The 19091-nt window shown below is 42.1% G+C and overlaps 1 protein-coding gene across 1 annotated transcript in view; it reads left to right on the forward strand.

Annotated features, from left to right (window-relative positions):
• Positions 1-255: 255 nt before the first annotated feature.
• The window catches only part of LOC106605311 (lamin-A), a 31562-nt gene continuing 12726 nt past the window's right edge, over positions 256-19091 (forward strand). The window contains exons 1-3 of the mRNA XM_014200791.3: positions 256-449; positions 5671-5804; positions 7836-8227. Of these exons, the coding sequence (XP_014056266.1) occupies positions 7881-8227 (347 nt within the window). The 5' untranslated portion in view covers positions 256-449; positions 5671-5804; positions 7836-7880. The remainder of the gene's footprint in view (positions 450-5670; positions 5805-7835; positions 8228-19091) is intronic.

A 19091-nucleotide genomic window follows, 5' to 3' on the forward strand; every position in this document is an offset into this window, starting at 1 on the left:
AATTGATTCAGAATTTCTAATAATTAATTTCCTGTATTCTCAAAATGAAAAAGCTTCCTCGGCACTACACACCTGTATATAGATATTGGGTTTAGTGGTGCTATTTTTTTTCTTATTTTCCCTCTTCCTTTTTTATTTTTGTATCACAAAATGAATTTAACGTGATTAACCACACACTACCGCACAGTAGGTGGCGGCATGCACAAACAAAATGAGCGAACGCCATGATACCATAAGAAGAAGAAGACGTTAGCGGGCGCAGCAATGTAATTAATCAAATTTGCAGATGGCTGTAACACCGTAAGGCCCGGTAGTTTACAATTAGGCTACATCAGTATTTCAACCAAATTGTAGGCTACTTAAATTTCACTTACGGGTGACAAATGCGTATGTTTTGAAGTGGCTTTCTTTCATCAGTCAACAAACCAAAAAGTCCCCAACTAGTTGTGGTAAGTTTTATCAAAGAAGCCAATATGGCCATATATCTGTTGAGGTGAAATGGTTTGCTGTTTTCAATCAGCATTATTCCGTCACAATCTTTCCTTCTATAATATGTTTCCCAAAATGTAATTCCTGCACTTCACGCCAGTCAGAGTTCTCATCAACAGTTGGCCGGTGGGTGGCGCCTATGCCTTTGTTTCTGCCTGTGTTTACTGAAGGAGGAATAATTGTCTTGACTGGATGGATAACAGAAGGCAGGGGGCGCGGCCACGTGTCTCTCAAACGTCAAGTACTACCTACCAAAATGTCCATTCCAAACGAATGGAATGATGAGAGATGAATGACTTTTTGGGGAATTATGAGAGATGAATTACATTCAATTCCCAACCCATATTTTGGGCCTGCTTGTCAGCCTCAGTAGTCACTCATTAGATATTCAGCCAGCCGTATAAACAAGTGGTTAGGATTAGGAGGAGGCACATTGGAGCTCTTTTCCATTTTGAGCCCTATACCCTCTTTATCTGTTCCTATGGGACACTTCATAATCACATCATGTTCCTAATTATGCTAAATGGGACCTTGGGCTTGATCCTTCGTCCCTTGTGTTCCTGTATCTTTTGGCCCCACCCAAAGGGAGGATGCCTGTACAAAACAAAGTTAGTACATGTCTGCCAATGTAGTCCTACTGTACTCTGCTGATACATTTTGTAAATCAGGAGCAGAAGAGTAGAGCATCTGAAGTGAAGCCTGCCATTCTTCCCCTGAGGGTAAAGGATTTACAGTTAATACTAGTCAGACAATGCATCAAAAGCCATTCATACAACAGAGTATAAACCATCTTAGCATACACTGAAACTTTAATACAAAGTAGGCTAATGTATCTTTACATTTATTTTTGTTGAACTTTGTAGAGATTGATCCTGGTTACAAAAATTCACACTCAATAAACTGAGACAGATAGATGGGCGCGCTAGCTACAGCAAAGCAAACAGCCTATAGCAACATGTCTCAACTACATGTCAAAAATAATTTTCTGTAGCTATTTGTTCATTTTTCAAGCTAACACAAAATAAACCAAGGTGGAATTAGGAAATAAACTAGGATATGCCATGCAGGATTTGCCTTGCAGTGAGAAATGTAACAAGTGATAATACTGTTAGAAGGGTAACATGAAATGGTACTGTAATTATGATTCAGATTCGGGTGAATATTCCATACTTTGTGATTACTATTTGCAGTTTTACTGTGGCCTTAGATGATATGTGATTCACCACCTGGATTCGGTCTTATTTAGCAAAATTTGAAATTGTGTTTTTTACTTTGGATAAAAGTAGAGACTCGGAGCTACAAAATTATATATCATACACAGCATTTTTGAGGAACAATGGGAAAGTAGTTCTGCTTTGAATGTTATACACTTGTAAAATCACTTTTGAGAAAAGGGCCTTTGAATATTTTGGTACCTACTGGAGAGCTTTCCTTTGTCTGCACCCATTCAGTATTGTTCACACCCTCTTAAACCAGTCCCACCCATCTCTTTAAGGATTCACATGAGGTCATGTGATAAACAGTGAGTAGTGTAGTAAAGATTAAGACTAAAAGTGGTAGTAGCCTACAATAAGGAAACATTTCAGGTAAACAAAGTGTCCAGATAAAAAATATTTTATACATTTTAGATGAAGCTTACCCAGACACACTTGTCTAAATTGATGGGTCATGTGAAAGAAATGCTATAACCCCAGCCACATCCTGTACGTAGTGCATCAGCATTCAATAGAGTATCTCATTTGTAAAAAACAAAACATTATATTGCTCAAGAGTGCCTTGTTTTTTGCTGCCCTCTTGGAATGCTATAGGGGAATGGAAAGAAATAGTGAAAGAGAATGAAAAAGAAAGAAAGGGCTGCAGAGTTAACTGACTGCAGAGTTAACATGCCTTTTGTTGCCTGTCATGTCTCGTAAGTTGCATCACAGGCTGTCATTCCTGCTCCTGCCTGTTGACTGGATGAGTGCCTCAGAGAGTTAGAGCATTCACTCCTGACCCTGGATTTCAGCGGACCCACTTTTTGTGTTGGTTTTACATCAAGCAACAGCCTTCATCCAAAAGTCCGATCTCTCTGTTTAGGGCTGTGAGGATACCAGTAACATAACATTTTTTTACATGGCAAAAATGAGAACACGAAGCAGACCAAAGTCTTTGGTCCTTTAAAACCTGCTATACAGTTGAAGTCGGAAGTTTACATACACCTTAGCCAAATACATTTAAACTCAGTTTTTCACAATTCCTGACATTTAATCCTAGTAAAAATTCCCTGTCTTAGGTCAGTTAGGATCACCAATTTATTTTACGAATGTGAAATGTCAGAATAATAGTAGAGAGAATTATTTATTTCAGCTTGTATTTTTTTCATCACATTCCCAGTGGTTCAGAAGTTTACACACATTCAATTAGTATTTGGTAGCATTGCCTTTAAATTGTTTAACTTAGGTCAAATGTTTCGGGTAGCCTTCCACAAGCTTCCCACAGTAAGTTGGGTGAATTTTGGCCCATTCCTCCTGACAGAGCTGGTGTAACGGAGTCAGGTTTGTAGGCCTCCTTACTCGCACACACTTTTTCAGTTCTGCCCACAAATATTCTATAGGATTGAGGTCAGGGCTTTGTGATGGCCACTCCAATACCTTGACTTTGTTGTCCTTAAGCCATTTTGCCACGACTTTGGTAGTATGCTTGGGGTCATTGTCCATTTGGAAGACCCATTTGCAGCCAAGCTTTAACTTCCTGACTGATGTCTTGAGACGTTGCTTCAATATATCCACATAATTTTCTTTCCTCATGATGCCATTTATTTTGTGAAGTGTACCAGTCTCTCCTGCCGCAAAGCACCCCACAACATGAGGCTGCCACCCCCGTGCTTCACGGTTGGGATGGTATTCTTCGGCTTGCAAGCCTCCCCCTTTTTCCCCCAAACATAACGATGGTCATTATGGCCAAACAGTTCTATTTTTGTTTCATCAGACCAGAGGACATTTCTCCAAAAAGTACGATCTTTTTCCCCATGTGCAGTTGCAAACCATAGTCTGGAGGTCTACAATTCTTTTTCTGAGGTCTTGGCCGATTTCTTTAGATTTTCCCATGATGTCAAGCAAAGAGACACTGAGTTTGAAGGTAGGCCTTGAAATACATCCACAGGTACACCTCCAATTGACTCAAATGATGTCAAATAGCCTATCGGAAGCTTCTAAAGCCATGACATAATTTTCTGGAATTTTCCAAGCAGTTTAAATGCACAGTGAACTTAGTGTTTGTAAACTTCTGACCCACTGGAATTGTGATACAGTGAGTTATAAGTGAAATAATCTGTGTGTAAACAATTGTTGGAAAAATTACTTGTCATGCACAAAGTAGATGGCCTAACCGACTTGCCAAAACTATAGTTTGTTAACAAGAAATTTGTGGAGTGATTGAAAAACGAGTTTTAATGACTCCAACCTAACTTCCGACTTCAACTGTATGTAAAATATTGTGTGCTATAGTTTGGAAAATAAATAAATGTTACTCTGGATGACATAATGTTTGTTTCCAAAATTACGGCTGTTTTCCTAAAGACGTAAAAACCACTTTGTGTTTGCTTTCCTTGCCACGAAACTAATGAGTATTGTGATTCTGGCATCGTCCCGGTCTTACTATTGTTAACCCAAAGGGTTTTATGGTTATGTTATTTGTGCATGTACCAAAATGAAGTGAATTTTTATTTAACCTTTTATTTGACTTAAGAACAAATTCTTATTTATATTGACGGCCTAGGAACAGTGGGTTAACTGCTTTGTTCAGGGGCAGAACGACCGATTTATACCTTGTCAGTTCAGGGATTCGATCAAGCAACCTTTCGGTTACTGGCCCAATGCTCTAACCACTAGGCTACCTGCTGCCCCAGTTTGAAGCAAACGCAGTAGTGGCTTCTTTGTACTAGGTTTTTTGAGTCCTTTATGGTTCAGGCACAGATGCAGTCCACCCAGAGAGTTGGCTATTTGCTGCTTTTTAGTATAGTCCAATGTCCAGTATAAGAGTTTGGGGTAAATACTTCATTTGGAACAAGCTTGTTGTTTGTTAGGGGCAGTGGTGTAAACTACTTAAGTAAAAATACTTTTAAGTACTACTTATGTAAAGACACCCCAAAAAACTACTTGACTTTACTATTTATATAGTACTCAAGTATGACAATTAGGTACTTTTTCCACCACTTGTTAAGGGGAATGCCTAAGGAGCAAGAACAGTGAGAGGGAGGGAGGGAAATGGGGGAGAGGGAGGGGTTAAAAAAGGGGGCACCGCTGAACACAGTGAACAGTTTGTGCTGGGATATGTGACTCAGAGAGAGAGAGAGAGAGAGAGAAGGCCACAAAATTACAGGTCCTTTCCACTGCTAGGGCTTCGCCAGGGTACTCCCATAGCCACTGGGCCTGTCCAATGCCATGCCCACACTCTCTATCAACACACACACACACACACACACACACACACACACACACACACACACACACACACACCAGAATAACCATCCTCTCCTGACATTGGACTTGATTGGACCTGTTCTTTTATTAACTCCACCCCGAGGCAATAAATACAAGATCCATCTTCGAGCAGAGATGATAAAGAGACCTGGGAGCTTGAAGATGACCTATGGGAATTACTGTATTGGTGTACTGTGCTCTACCCTTCATTGGAAATATAGCAGTAACATAGACTATTTTCTTTGGGATTTTTGGTCTTTTGATAAAAAAAATGGTGCAAACGCAATCTTTTTTTGTGAGCTGACAGTAAGGTGATGATTTGCAATTGCAGACTAGACTAATTTGTACAGCTCCGTACAGTTAAATAATGGATAACGGCGGATTTTCCATCCAACCATTTTTCTCTGTCTGTTTGCACTTGAAAGTGGAGCTTTCAAGCAGTTGGGATCACTGTGTCTGTGAGCCCACTGTGAATGAATGAGAAAGGAAAAGAGAGTAAGAGAGAGACACCAGGGAGCTGAGTAGTTGCTGTGCTGTGTGTGGGCTCTATCTGTATTAGTCCAGCCTGGCTCCTCCTTGCCCCACCCTCTCCCTCTCCCTCCTTCCCGCTCTCTTTCGCTCTTCAGCGATACATGTGCAGGGAGAGACTGTGACGCAGCCATTCCAGAGCGTGAGCCAAAGGCACACAGACAGCACTGATCCTCCTCCCTATACTCCACAGGGGCACCCCAGACCCAGAGAAGAACACCTATCTACAACACACAGCGGCAGCTGAACTTCCATCGAGGTCCGGCTGTGCAGACACACACTGCTCCATCAGGAGGCTTCCACTCACAACCTCACACTCTCACTAAGGTAAGATAAATACATTTTGGCTCTGGTTGCACTTTGACTGACAGTTGTGAATGTCAGCCCACACTAACAGAGATGTGAGAATAGGTTCCTGCTTGTACTTCGATCTTGACGACTACAGGGTACAGTTCAAATTTCATTTCACTTTCGTTGTTGACCGGTTGGGGGCGTAGGATAACAACTCGGCTGTGACCTTTTTAAAGTAAATAAGTCATTCAGTGTAAGTTACTCTAATGCATGGTTATTGGGGAAAGTAATGTAGTAGTTACTCTTTCCAAAAGTACCTCATTATCTATGGAAAGGGCTTGACAGATGTACATTATAGGGAGTGCTAAGGTGTTCACATTCATCAGTTACTTATTTATCGTATATGCTGTATCATTGCACGAGTAATGAAATAGATTACGTCTATCTGTTATTGAGTGATTCCTCACAAAACCCAGACAAAAAAGACCATGATTATGGGGATTTTCTCAAAATGTATTTTATCCTTTGGAAGAAGGATTGTTGACATACAATGAGTGTACAAAACATTAGGAACACCTGCTCTTTCCATGACTGACTGACCAGGTGAAAGCTGTTAAATCCACTTCAATCAGTGTAGTTGAAGGGGAGAAGACGAGTTAAAGAAGGATTTTTAAGCCTAGAGACAATTGAGGTATGGATTTTGTATGCGTGCCATTCAGAGGGTGAATGGGCAAGAAAAGATTATTTAAGTTCCTTTGAACAGGGTATGGTAGTAGGTGCCAGGCGCACCGGTTTGAGTGTGTCAAATTGCAACGCTGCTGGGTTTTTCACTCAATTTTCCCGTGTGTATCAAGAACGGCCCACCACCCAAAGAACATCCAGCCAACTTGACACAACTGTGGGAACCTTTGGAGTCGACATGGACCAGCATCCCTGTGGAACACTTTCAACACATTGTAGAGTCTGTGCCCCGACGATTTGAGGCTGTTCTGAGGGCTAAAGGGGGTGCAATATTAGGAAGGTGTTCCTAATGTTTGGTACATTCAGTGTGTATTTGGTATTTGTATCTAAAAGCATAATTAAGAAATAATTAATCAAAATTGGCATATTTATGACATTTTGGGCATACCAAGGCCTCCTTTAAGACTCCATAATGTTTAATCTGTAGATGCTACAAAGCAAGAATTGGTGGCATATGAAGCTTTACAGCTTGCTCTGTAATATGAGTAGTATTTAGATTTCAATATTTATTTTTTACATTAATTTATGAATATTGAAAAATATATTAACATGGGTATTGAAAATATATCATTTTTTATATTGTTAATTGTCAATATATTGTGGAAACATAATTTACTCTACTGCCATCTCAGTGTTCCAGAGTGGAATCTCAGCTAGTTTTTTGGGCTTCAAAAGCCTTTCATCCAGTACTTTCTGACAGTCATTTCACTGCTGCCTCTGCCCGTCTAAACATTGAGAAAGTGGTTCTTCATCTCCTAATCAGGGCATCCTGCTGTGTTTGTTTATGTAGTGAGTCAAGGCCATGGTATAATGACTGAGATTTAGGCAAGCCGAATGTAAGTGGAGGGAGACAACCATCGGACAGATTTCTCCGAATTAGTGACTCTGACATAATTAGCAGGCTGTTAGTACTTCTTCACTCTGTCTCAACAAGCAGTTGGCCGACAAGGGAGATGATGCAGATATTCTTTGCTTGTATAATGTTTGTTCATTGTTTTGTATGCTTCTGTAGTTCTTGAATACATATTTTGTGTATATTATCAAAATTGTCTAATTGCCTGTTCAGACGCCAGACGGTGGGAATTAGACTTGCTCAGGAGAGAGCTAAAGTTGCTTAACCACCCAAACAGCAATTTTAGTAGGGCTTCTCTGATGGTGAGAGAGATGCGTAGCTGTTATATGCCTAAGCCCCAACCCCCTCCTCCTTTACTATTTTCTATTTTGGCACATGCCATCTCACATGGTTCCTCCCTCAGGCTTCGCTATACTTGTTCTAACATTTGCTGTATCAGATGTTGATTAATTAATGAATCCTTCCCTCCACAGCCTGTCTCCCAGCCAACCACCTGAACCACCTGCTGGATATCCACTATGGAATCTCCAGGTCAGAAACGAGGCAGTCGTGTTGGGACTGCCACCCCACTCTCCCCAACCCGCATCTCCCGCCTGCAGGAGAAGGACGACCTGTGCAACCTGAACGACCGGCTGGCCGTCTACATCGATAAGGTGCGCTCGCTGGAGATCGAGAATGCTGGGCTGCGGCTGCGCATCACCGAGTCCGAGACCGAGATCAGCCGTGAGGTAACGGGCATGAAGGCGGCCTATGAGACGGAGCTTGCCGACGCCCGCAAAACCCTCGACTCGGTGGCCAAGGAGCGCGCCCGACTGCAGCTGGAGCTAGGCAAAGTCAAGGAGGAGTACAAGGAGCTCAAAGTCAGGTAGGACACATTGGGTTGGCAGGGTTTAGGTTATTTTCTTCGTAGGCAGCATTTAAAGGCTGCAAACACAAATGTTCAGTTGAATTGAGGCCAAATGTTCTAGGTGGGTGGCAAGAGAACTAGGGGAAACCCTGGGATGGGGATGGAAAGGCAGGAGGTTTATGGGTAATCCTGTATCTGAATGTGGTGTCATAAAGTTACTCTATTGCCATGCTCCCTGTTGTAAGTTTCTGGCTGAGGGACACATTGGGTTTTGGCCAAGGGTGTAATTAATTTAGTCTAAATTTGAAAGTGATTGCGATTCAGCATGTAATCTCACTGACACACATTTACCTGCCTACAACCTACTATATAATGATAGGGAGGGGCATATTCAAACCAGAGGATGAGACACCATCTCATTTCATTATACCTCATTTGTGGTTACGTTATTTCCCTGTAGTGGCTCTGACTCATCAACCAGTGCAGGTCTGCTCTTACTCCAGTCCTTCACTACAGTCATTCTCAATGAAGTAGATTTCCACTACTACATCATGTTCCTCTTTCTCTTCCAAACCATAAGTACACCAGCCCTGAAACCATTTTCACCCTGGACTGGATACCTAGTATGCTGGCACATTTGTCAGAGCGTTGGTCAGATAAGCCTTTACTAATAAATAATTGAATTTAACCCATTGCAACCTTTAATTCCAAGGCAGTTTGCCACTGAGGATGTGAGTGGTAGTGCTTCTAATCCATCCTGGGTGATGTAACATCCATTTTGCACCAGACTGCACACCACCTATTAGTTAAACTCTGACTTCTAAAATCCTTTAGAAAGAGGTGTGGAGAGTGACATGCCTGACATTAGTTGTGTACATTCCTGGTGGTTTTCAGCAGGTTGGGTAGTAATGCTGTATTACCCCACATGGTAATGACAAAGGGCCCAGCCACGGGGCCACGCCCTGACAAACAGCTCGCTCTGTTTAGCTTGATTTACGAGTGTAATGACACAGTCAACACTCCCACAATCCCATGCATGCAATGCGTTATTACGCAACGCATTTCAATCAAAGCCTGTAAGCAGGTTTACAGGTTAAGATAAAATATGCTTTAATCCAAACTGGTTTTAGCACCATTCTCCAACCAACTGAGCCATCTGAACTGGCTGGGTAGGTTAGACTTAGACCTTCGGGAGAATGTTAAAGGGATCTGTCTACCAGAGTTAAGTGGTTATGTGCCCACAGACAGAAAATAGCTCACATCTCTCGCTCTCTCTCCTACTAGCAGGCAACGGCCCTCAATGACTCCACAGGAATGTTTGAATGTCTTGGCAAAGTGCAAATTGGGTTGCAGTGCGTCTGAGAAAATGAAAGACAGTTGAAAGTGTTAGTTGTATTTACTTGTTATTTTACTCTTTTACTTTGTTTCTTCAACGTACCCTCGTTTATGCACGGGGCTTCCCTCCGCAGGAGGTAGCAAACAGAGAATAGGAATATTTTAAGCTATGCAAACACTGTCTTCAACAGCTTCTCATTGGCATGACTCTGAGTTTCAACACCATGCAATTGCAATGTTGAAGCAACGGCGTCTGTACAGAGACGTGAGGGTGGAGTCTTACTTGTCCAACCATAGTGCCAATGTGTTTTCAATTAATGTTTGCAGTGTATCCGTCAAGATGGAATGTACAGTATTTGATGTGCCCAACGTTGCAGGTGAGGGTGTGGCTCTGGGGCGGGTTTGTGTTTGAGTGCCGACCTTGGTCGGGGTGTGGACTTCTGGGTCTTGACTTGAGGGTGTTGAGTGAGTTAGGCTGTCTGAAGAGTAGTGACTCTCTTTAAAAACCAAGCCTGTTTGGTGAGTGAATGGAATTTTACAGTTCACTTAAATTCTCTTTCCCATTGTGCCGTAAGGTCCCTAGCTGAGTGAAGAATAGCAACAGCGCCTATAATTGTATTGGTTTCCTTTGGAAACCAATCATTTGTTACACGTGTGGTGGAAATGTATCACTCAGGCCTGCGTGGGCAGCCTCGGTCTCTTACGCTGCAGCCGGTGTGTTTGCCAGTGTTAGGTTGCCATGGCAGCTGGGGAGTCTTGGCATGGGCGTGTGACAGGGTGGTGACTCAGAGGTTTTTCAGGGCCTTGATTGTGGGAAGGGAGCTGCTGGCTGTGGCCTCTCTTTAGGTCTGGACCTCTGGGGCAGAGCAGCGAGCCATCTTTATTAATAGTTAATGCGTATAGTTCCCTATCAACACCATGTTATTACCACTGGCTGGTGCCCTATGAGGACTTGCAAGTAAATGTAACTTTCTTATCAGAGACAGAGCAGTATACCGTCCCAACAAATAAACAGTGTGCATTTCCCTTTCAACAATATTCTTAGTCATTCAAATATTAAAATACCCCATTACTGTAGGCCCTACATTATCACTTTACATTTTAGTCATTTAGCAGACGCTCTTATCCAGAGCAACTTACAGTAGTGAATACATACATTTCATTTCATGCATTTTTCTGTATTTTTTTGTATTATTTGTTTTTGTACTGGCCCCCCGCGGGTATCAAACCCACAACCCTGGCGTTGCACACACCATGCTCTACCAACTGAGCCACAGGGAAGACAAGGTTATTTTCTTCGTAGGCAGCATGCAAAGGCTGCAAACACAAATGTTCAGTTGAATTGAGGCCAAATGTTCTAGGTGGGTGGCAAGAGAGCTAGCAAAGATGGGGTGGCAGGAGTATTATTAGAGGAAACCCTGGGATGGGGATGGAAAGGCAGGAGGTTTATGGGTAATCCTGTATCTGAATGTGGTGTCATAAAGTTAGTCTATTGCCATGCTCCCTGTTGTAAGTTTCTGGCTGAGGGACACATTGGGTTTTGGCCAAGGGTGTAATTAATTTAGTCTAAATTTGAAAGTGATTGTGATTCAGCATGTAATCTCACTGACACACATTTACCTGCCTACAACCTACTATATAATGATAGGGAGGGGCATATTCAAACCAGAGGATGAGACACCATCTCATTTCATTATACCTCATTTGTGGTGATGTTATTTCCCTGTACTGGCTCTGACTCATCAACCAGTGAGGGGTAAGTTACATTTACTTGCAAGTCCTCATAGGGCACCAGCCAGTGGTAATAACATGGTGTTGATAGGGAACTATACGCATTAACTATTAATAAAGATGGCTCGCTGCTCTGCTCCAGAGGTCCAGACCTAAAGAGAGGTCACAGCCAGCAGCTCCCTTCCCACAATCAAGGCCCTGAAAAACTTCTGAGTCACCACCATTATACAGTGCCAAGCCCTCTAGCCCTGTTTTGATGTGTGCTGCAGCAGATGTAACTGACACTTACCATGGCCTGTGACTGTACACACCTGTTCTTAGACATGCCATTGGGCCACGCCACACAGTCGCATTTGTGTCGCAACAGACGCATGCAACTCCCCTGAGGGCAGACCAGCGCCATTGGGCTACTAGGATGTAAACTGCTTGTCTACAAACCAGTCTAGCTTGTAAATGATTTGCCAGTGGGGATAAAAACAAACCTTATTTGGCTAAAGCATGTTCCACTGTTAGGATAGAGTAAGAATTGCTAGGCTAGAACACAAGCGGGCTAGCCTAAAAATATTGACTGCTCACCTAAGACGCTGCTATGCCGCAATTTGATTTGCTAAGCTTCAACATGAGCCCCAAGGCTTGGCCCACACTCCCACATTCGTCAAGGTCTAGTTATCCACTGTGGATGCTCCTCCTCTTGAACATAAGAGGGGTGGCGGACGCTAGTCTCATGCCACAGTGCCTTCCATCTGTGCCAGTGGCTGTGAAACAGGAGCATGTGTGGGGGAACCTGCTCCTGGTCGTCATTGGCAGGACAACCCCTTGTCTCCCCATCCAGACGATGAATAGGCTGCTTTGTGTTGACAATATACAGGGAGACCCATGCAAGCTCTGCAGATACGGTGTTCTCTCTAGATCTTATTGTTGGTTCACCTATTGAAAAATGCCACTTTGAATTCTGCCCAGTTTACAATGTGAATTATATTGTTAAAACCTATTGCTTTTTGACCTTCACTCCCTGGAAGTAAAGATGGTTCGCTAATCTATTGCAAACTGTAAAACAATGATTTTTATTGTCGGAGTTGTAGGCATTCGGGATTCAAGGTGGTGGAATAGGCTAGATCATTGAGGGAGTTCAAAAGTCAATACTCCTTGCCATTTCCAGACTCTTTTCCAAGGTTGCTGTTTGCAAGACATGTTGGCAAAGAGTAACAGATAAGCTTAGCTAATGGTGGGCCAGGACAGATAACATCTAGCACAATGGATCATTTGATAAGATCTTCTAACACACGTAGGCCAATGATGTTTTGTCTGTTTATTGAGGGTACGGTATGCAGGATAAATGTTCATTAGAATTAATATGGTTACAGTGTGAAGTATCCCAACATATATTTCCTTTTTTAATTGTCATTTCATTCCAATGACATGAATGATGGAAAATCTGATATGAAGTCGTTAGTCTTCCCTGTGGCTCAGTTGGTAGAGCATGGTGTTTGCAACGCCAGCATGGTGTGTGCAACGCCAGGGTTGTGGGTTCGATTCCCGCAGGGGGCCAGTACTAAAAAAATAAATGTATGCATTCACTACTGTAAGTCACTCTGGATAAGAGCGTCTGCTAAAATGTAAATGTTTAGCTTCTTTATGTACTGTAACGTATTTTGTGCTGGAGTGGCTGCCATGCCAACTTGTAGCACTTTGGGGCTATCAGAGAACACAGCAGGAAGTACACTTATCATATAGCACGAACACATTTCCTTCATTAAGAAAATTTGTTCTGTTTCCTTTCTTCGCTCGCGCGCACACACAGCATGTGTTTTACTATATTTGTGGGGACCTAAAATAGATTTCCATTCAAAATCCTATTTTCTCTAAACCTAACCTTAACTCACAACCCTAACCCTAAACCTAACCCATAAGCTTCAAATAGCCTTTGTCCAGGTGGGGAGAATTTCTTGTTTTACTGTCCTTTTGGGGATTTCCGGTACCCACAAGGATGGTAATACAAGGAGGCTAAGTGGTCTATTTGTAGGCCCAAATATTTTATAAACACATAGTTTGGTTACCACTAGTAACCAAGGACTGTACTGCTACTTTTAGCTCTGGGAAACTCTAAACAATTCGATGATGTGTACTGCACTCTACTTCCATTTAATCATGTGAATGTTCTGCCGGGCTGAGACACAGCCGGACAACAGGAGGAACCCATTGAAGTCCATTTGTTATGCTAAAGTGTTTGAATTATGTCACTCTCCCTTAAAATGGACAAGAGCAAACATCCTCTCCCCACCAATGAATGATGATGTATCAAAGCTGTTCAAATACTCTGGGGTTCTGTACTCAAACAACCTCTCTAAAGGTTTTTGGCTCAATCCCTCAGGATATTAATGTCTAAAGTTCACAATAGAAACAGGGAAAGTACACCTCAGAGAGAAATAGTTGGTGCACATCCTTAATTGTGCAGAACATAACTTGAATTGAATATAAGAAGAAACATTTCTTATTCAACATAGAATCCATCTTTGCTACAGTTCGTGAGGCACAAAGAATCAATATTTGGTTTCTAAAGCGCTCACTCTTCATGGAACAGATAGAAACTCGGCAGTGTGTGCAGCCTTTTCTCACTCGTTTTCCTCAGGGAAGAATGTGTACCATGACAATTTATTATACTACAGCTTCTCCCAGGAGGTTTGGATCACCATTCTCTCGGTAAACTCCCTCGAGGGCAGCGTCATTCTACCAGCATGACCTCATCCTGTATCATGTGACACAGTGTGACCTTCTCAAGTTATACAGAACCAAGTCTGTCTGGACCGCAGGCTCCCTGGATTTGGGTGACCTGCTTTATTTTAGCCACAATGGTGTGTAGGCCACAAATGAAACCTGTTCTGTGACCTGCTATTAGAGAGACCGGTTCAGGCTTATTGAAAATGTTTAAGTATATTTAAAAAATATGTTATAGCAAAATTGTTTGTCTTCATGAACAGCCAGTTTTCATGTCGTTGATTATTTGTATTTTTAAAATTTTACCTTTTATTTAACTAGGCAAGTCAGTTAAGAACAAATTCTTATTTACAATGACGGCCTAGGAACAGTGGGTTAACTACCTTGTTCAGGGGCAGAACGACAGTTTTTCACCTGGTCAGCTCGGGGATTCAATCCAGCAAACTTTTGGTTACTGGCCCAACGCTCTAACCACTAGGCTATCCTGCCGCCCCATTGAGAGCATTTTACAAGTGTTTACTGTGTCATTAGTTGTTAGTTCAGCAGCTGTTCAACTAGTTTATTGACTAGTAATGCATCGGGAGCTTGAAGGCTGACTGTTCCAACGGCTGTAGTTATACAACATGGAATGTTGTTAATAGGAAGTCTGTTATGAAGGTTCTACAATTGATGGCTATTCTCATACATTGTTTTGTCTTTCAACTTAGTGTCCCCTAGGCTCTATGGCTCTCCAAAGGTGTGAGTGGGGCAAGTGGGAGTATACCTAGCCTAGTCTCGTGGCTACTCGCTCCACCGGCCTTAACAAAGTACATGGCAATGGAAAACAGATGTGCTAAGACTGTACATGTGATGTCTGCAATATAGAGCTCTCTTTGTTGGGCTGAGTTTTGATAATTAAAGAATAGTGTTTGGCCTTTCAGTAGACCAGTACTGTGTGCGGAGAAGGCATTGGCGGGCTGGAACGAGTGTGTGTGTGTGGATCAGAGTTTCCATAGCACTTTGATTCTTTTCAAGACCCAGCCAAGCTGAATGAGTCATCCGCTCGCTAACAGGGTAAATCACTTTAAGATGCTGGGCCTCTGCACACATGCTCACTCTACACGAACACACATCATACTTAGACACACACTGCATGTACACAAATTAAAACACACATACACACCTCAAAGTAAGTTCACACACACACACACACACACACACACACACACACACACACACACTCAACACACTGGGAAGTTCCCATTTGGTAGTGGATGAAGTGGGTGCGACCCCCAAATGTTCTAATCTGATCAGTAATGTAACTGCCAGTGGATTACCACAACTCTGAATGCTCAAAGTACATTTGAGATTATCAATATGTCTGAAGCGTTTTCATTTCCTTCAACAGAGTTTGATGTTTGCATGGAGCATTTTGAACATTCAGGAATACCTCCAGATGTTTAGCATTTTGTGTCACTCAACATCACTCTTGTTTACTGGAGCCTATACAATCCAAGTTTTAAAAGGATTGTCATGGTTAACCAGATGCAGGACAATGTCATCCAATGCACTGCTATAGACTCACTAGGGAAATGTTTACTGACATTTACATACCGTAATGCAGAAGGGAACTAATCTTTACTTATTAAAGATGGATTATGTAACTTTTTGGGCGACCTGACCAAATTCACATAGAAATGTGGTGGGTTGTAGATCTGTCATTCTCGTTGAAAGTAAGTCTAAGAAGCGGTAGATCTGTTCTATGTGCACTGCTTCTATGCTTCCTGTTCTTAAGTTTAGTTTTTGCATCGTTTACTTTTCGGTTTTGCACACCAGCTTCGAACAGCTGAAAATACAATATTTTTGGTTATGAAAAATATATTTCACAGCGGTTTAGATGGTACAATGATTCTCTACACTATACTTGCTTGTTTTGTCACAAACTGAAATTAAGCGAACTATTAGAATTTTAGCAACCAGGAAATGGCAGTGCGATTTCTGCATAGTGCATCTAACAGTTGGGTGCTGTTACAGACTTATTCCCATTGGCTAGAATAGGCTAAAGAATGTTAAAGCTAACACTGCTCCTCCTCAATGGCGCCACACAGTCTGCTGTATTAGTTCCATAATGCTAACGTTAGCACCACTCCCCATCTATTCACATGGCACCACAGCAGAGCTTTCATTGTAACTCAATGCAGCTGCATGGGGTAATAGGCCTCAGATCAGTTAAGCTCTGACTCTGTTCAGTGGCGTGCCCAGAACATTTTGAATGGGGTGGCCAAGGTGGGACACACACCCAGTTTAGGGGGACAATACCATTTTGAACCTGATTTTATTTTTTTAAAATCTATTAAAAAATTTTTAATATATTGAATTTTTTTTTTTTATTTGTATTTTTTTTGTACAAATTTAAATTATAGTGGTTCAACACATTAAATGCTTAAGTTTGGTACATTTCCCTGTTCAAATAAATAAATTCCAAAAGTGTTGTTTACATTTGAGGTCAGGATTTTATAGAAGGGTATTAGCATACAGCAGTAAATTCACTTGAAAGTGACATCTAGAGAGCACCCCCTGCACACACTGTTTGTTGTTCATCTACATGGAGCGTATGTTCTACCAAGGTTAAAATGTATGCAGTAGTTTGATTTCATGCAATCTCAATTCATTTCATTAGTGTTATTGTCTGAAATTTGACTAAAGCTCATAAGTGAGACAGGTTTAAAATACTTTTAGAGGTGTAAGAATTGATTTACATAGCATCATTTTCTGTGTGTAGGTAATACTCCTGACAGTTGAAGTATTATAGAACGAGTGTTACAACGGGTAAAAGACAAGGACAAACTGGCTAACCTGTGTTCTCTAGTTATCTACCTTATCAGGGCTAGACAATCAAATCAAACAACAATAGCTAGCTCTTATGCCAACATGCTGAATGAAAGGGCACCAGGCTTCGGACTCATGTCATGGTGAATCACTAACTAATCATTAAAAGTGGAACCAGGCCTGTGTCACGTACACACAGAGCCAGAGCTACATAAAAGGCTTTATCTGTGGGAGAGATGCTTTATTTTGGTCATTGCTGGCCATGTGTTTGAATGGGGATATTATGGGAGGAAAAAGCAGGGTCATGTTCAATAGACATGACAAGGGGGGAAAAAAAACATTTCGAAATGGTGGGAGGGGGAGGGGGGGTAGTTTTCTGTCTCAAAATGTTTTGTACCTACTGAGCACGACCCATGTGTAGGCTGTTTATGTGCCATTTATGTGCCTCCTCTCCATACCCCCCCTCGCTGCTTGTCTATTTGAAACACAGAGGAAGATATCAGTCTTGAGCACCATGATGTTGGTGGTGAAACACTAGGAACTCTATTCCCATCTGCCCATATGGATGTGGTGAGTGGGTGGCTTCTGGCTATGGCTGGGTTGTTTTCCCCTTGTGATTTATCTCTCTTTCTCACACACACACACACACACACACACACACACACACACACACACACACACACACACACACACACACACACACACACACACACACACACACACGGAATGAAAACAATCCCTTCCATTGTGTTTTAATCCCAGAAAAGACATGATCATGTGCCAGCCTGTACTTTGGATTGTATTATTTTCTTTTAATGTCAGAGATCTCCATGTCCTCTTAACAGTGCTTCTAAATGATGTTCACATAAACAACCTTTAGTTGAAATAATACTATGACATACTTAAACATTTTGTTGAATCAATACAGAAGTAAGTTGAACCAATCCATGGTCTGAATACTTAACTTTAAATACGAACGGCACATTTTTCATTGAATCAATGCTGTTTTCAGAGTTCTCCTGAAACTCTGACACATTGTGTAGTCTGGCTGTTGGTCTTGGAGAAACTCTCTACTGCTCTTTCTGGACCTTGTTTGCACTAAGAACCCATTATTCAACAGCCTTTTCCCCTCTGTGTTCTCTGTATCCTAAACTTACCACTTTGGTATTGGGAAAATGGGATTGTGAAGGATGGCTATTAATAGGGATGGGAGCCCAAAGATCGTCTTTAGGGACGGAGGACCCCTGGTAATTTCCAGCTTCCAAGGAAACCCACCCACACGTGTTCACACATGCCAGCCAGACGGGCGGGGTGTCGTTCCTTAGTAGCATACCGTACCAATAGGATCAATCAACCATTACAACTCTGTGCAGTGGAAGACTGTGTAGTAACACCAGAGAGGGAGGGGGGATTACATTCTCATTCCTAACAGACCCCCTAATAGCACAGAGAGGCCAGAGGGCTTTTTGCACTGCCTGATTGACCGTGTGACTCCATTGAGATTTTTCTCATTAGTGGGGTGATTTAGCATTGACCGCCTCACTACAGTGCACTGTTAGCCCGTTAGCCTGCATTGATAGGGAAATGGCTGTGTTTACAAGGTCGGGGAACTGGGCAAGTAATTTACTGTGCGTAACAGAGTGAGAGTCAGAAAGTGGGTGTGGTAGTTTGAGGGGACCAGAGAATGGGTGCGGACACACACACACACACACACACACACACACACACACACAGTATAGGAGCGTTCATAGTTGTCTATAATCATGCCGCTGTAGTAGTTATGTGTAAAAAGTCATTTGGATGTGAACTATGTATCCCTGGTTAAAATGAAGTGTCTAGTATTGTTCATATGCTTCCTGCCCTTTAAAATATGATATAGAGTGCATACAATGAATGATCTGTTTAACATCAACTTCATGGGAAACAGATACGGTCTCTGGTTTCTGGCTGGTCTTCATAGTGAATCATTATTTAGGCATTACTGCTGCCAGGACATGAAAAGACTAAGACTTTGTGGGTATTCCCGCATGATGCATCTGTCATATTGTAGTAATTATAGGCTAGATTTTCCACCAGGAGCCTAACAGGAAAGCTTTTCCAAATAGGCCTATGAGGGAGGAAAACTTTGACAGAGCTTAGCTCTGAAATATGCTCAAAGTAAGCATCGGCAGTGATATTCTACGTGTTTATCCATTACATCCAAAATGTGGGGAAATGCCATACTTTAGGCCTGATGAGTAGGCCTCTGTTGTCATAGCAACGGCACAGCAAAATATCCAGGATTGTGGGTTTT

Source organism: Salmo salar, chromosome 05 (genome assembly GCF_965601325.2).
Source record: "Salmo salar chromosome 05, fSalSal1, whole genome shotgun sequence".
Classification (NCBI taxonomy): Eukaryota; Metazoa; Chordata; class Actinopteri; order Salmoniformes; family Salmonidae; genus Salmo; species Salmo salar.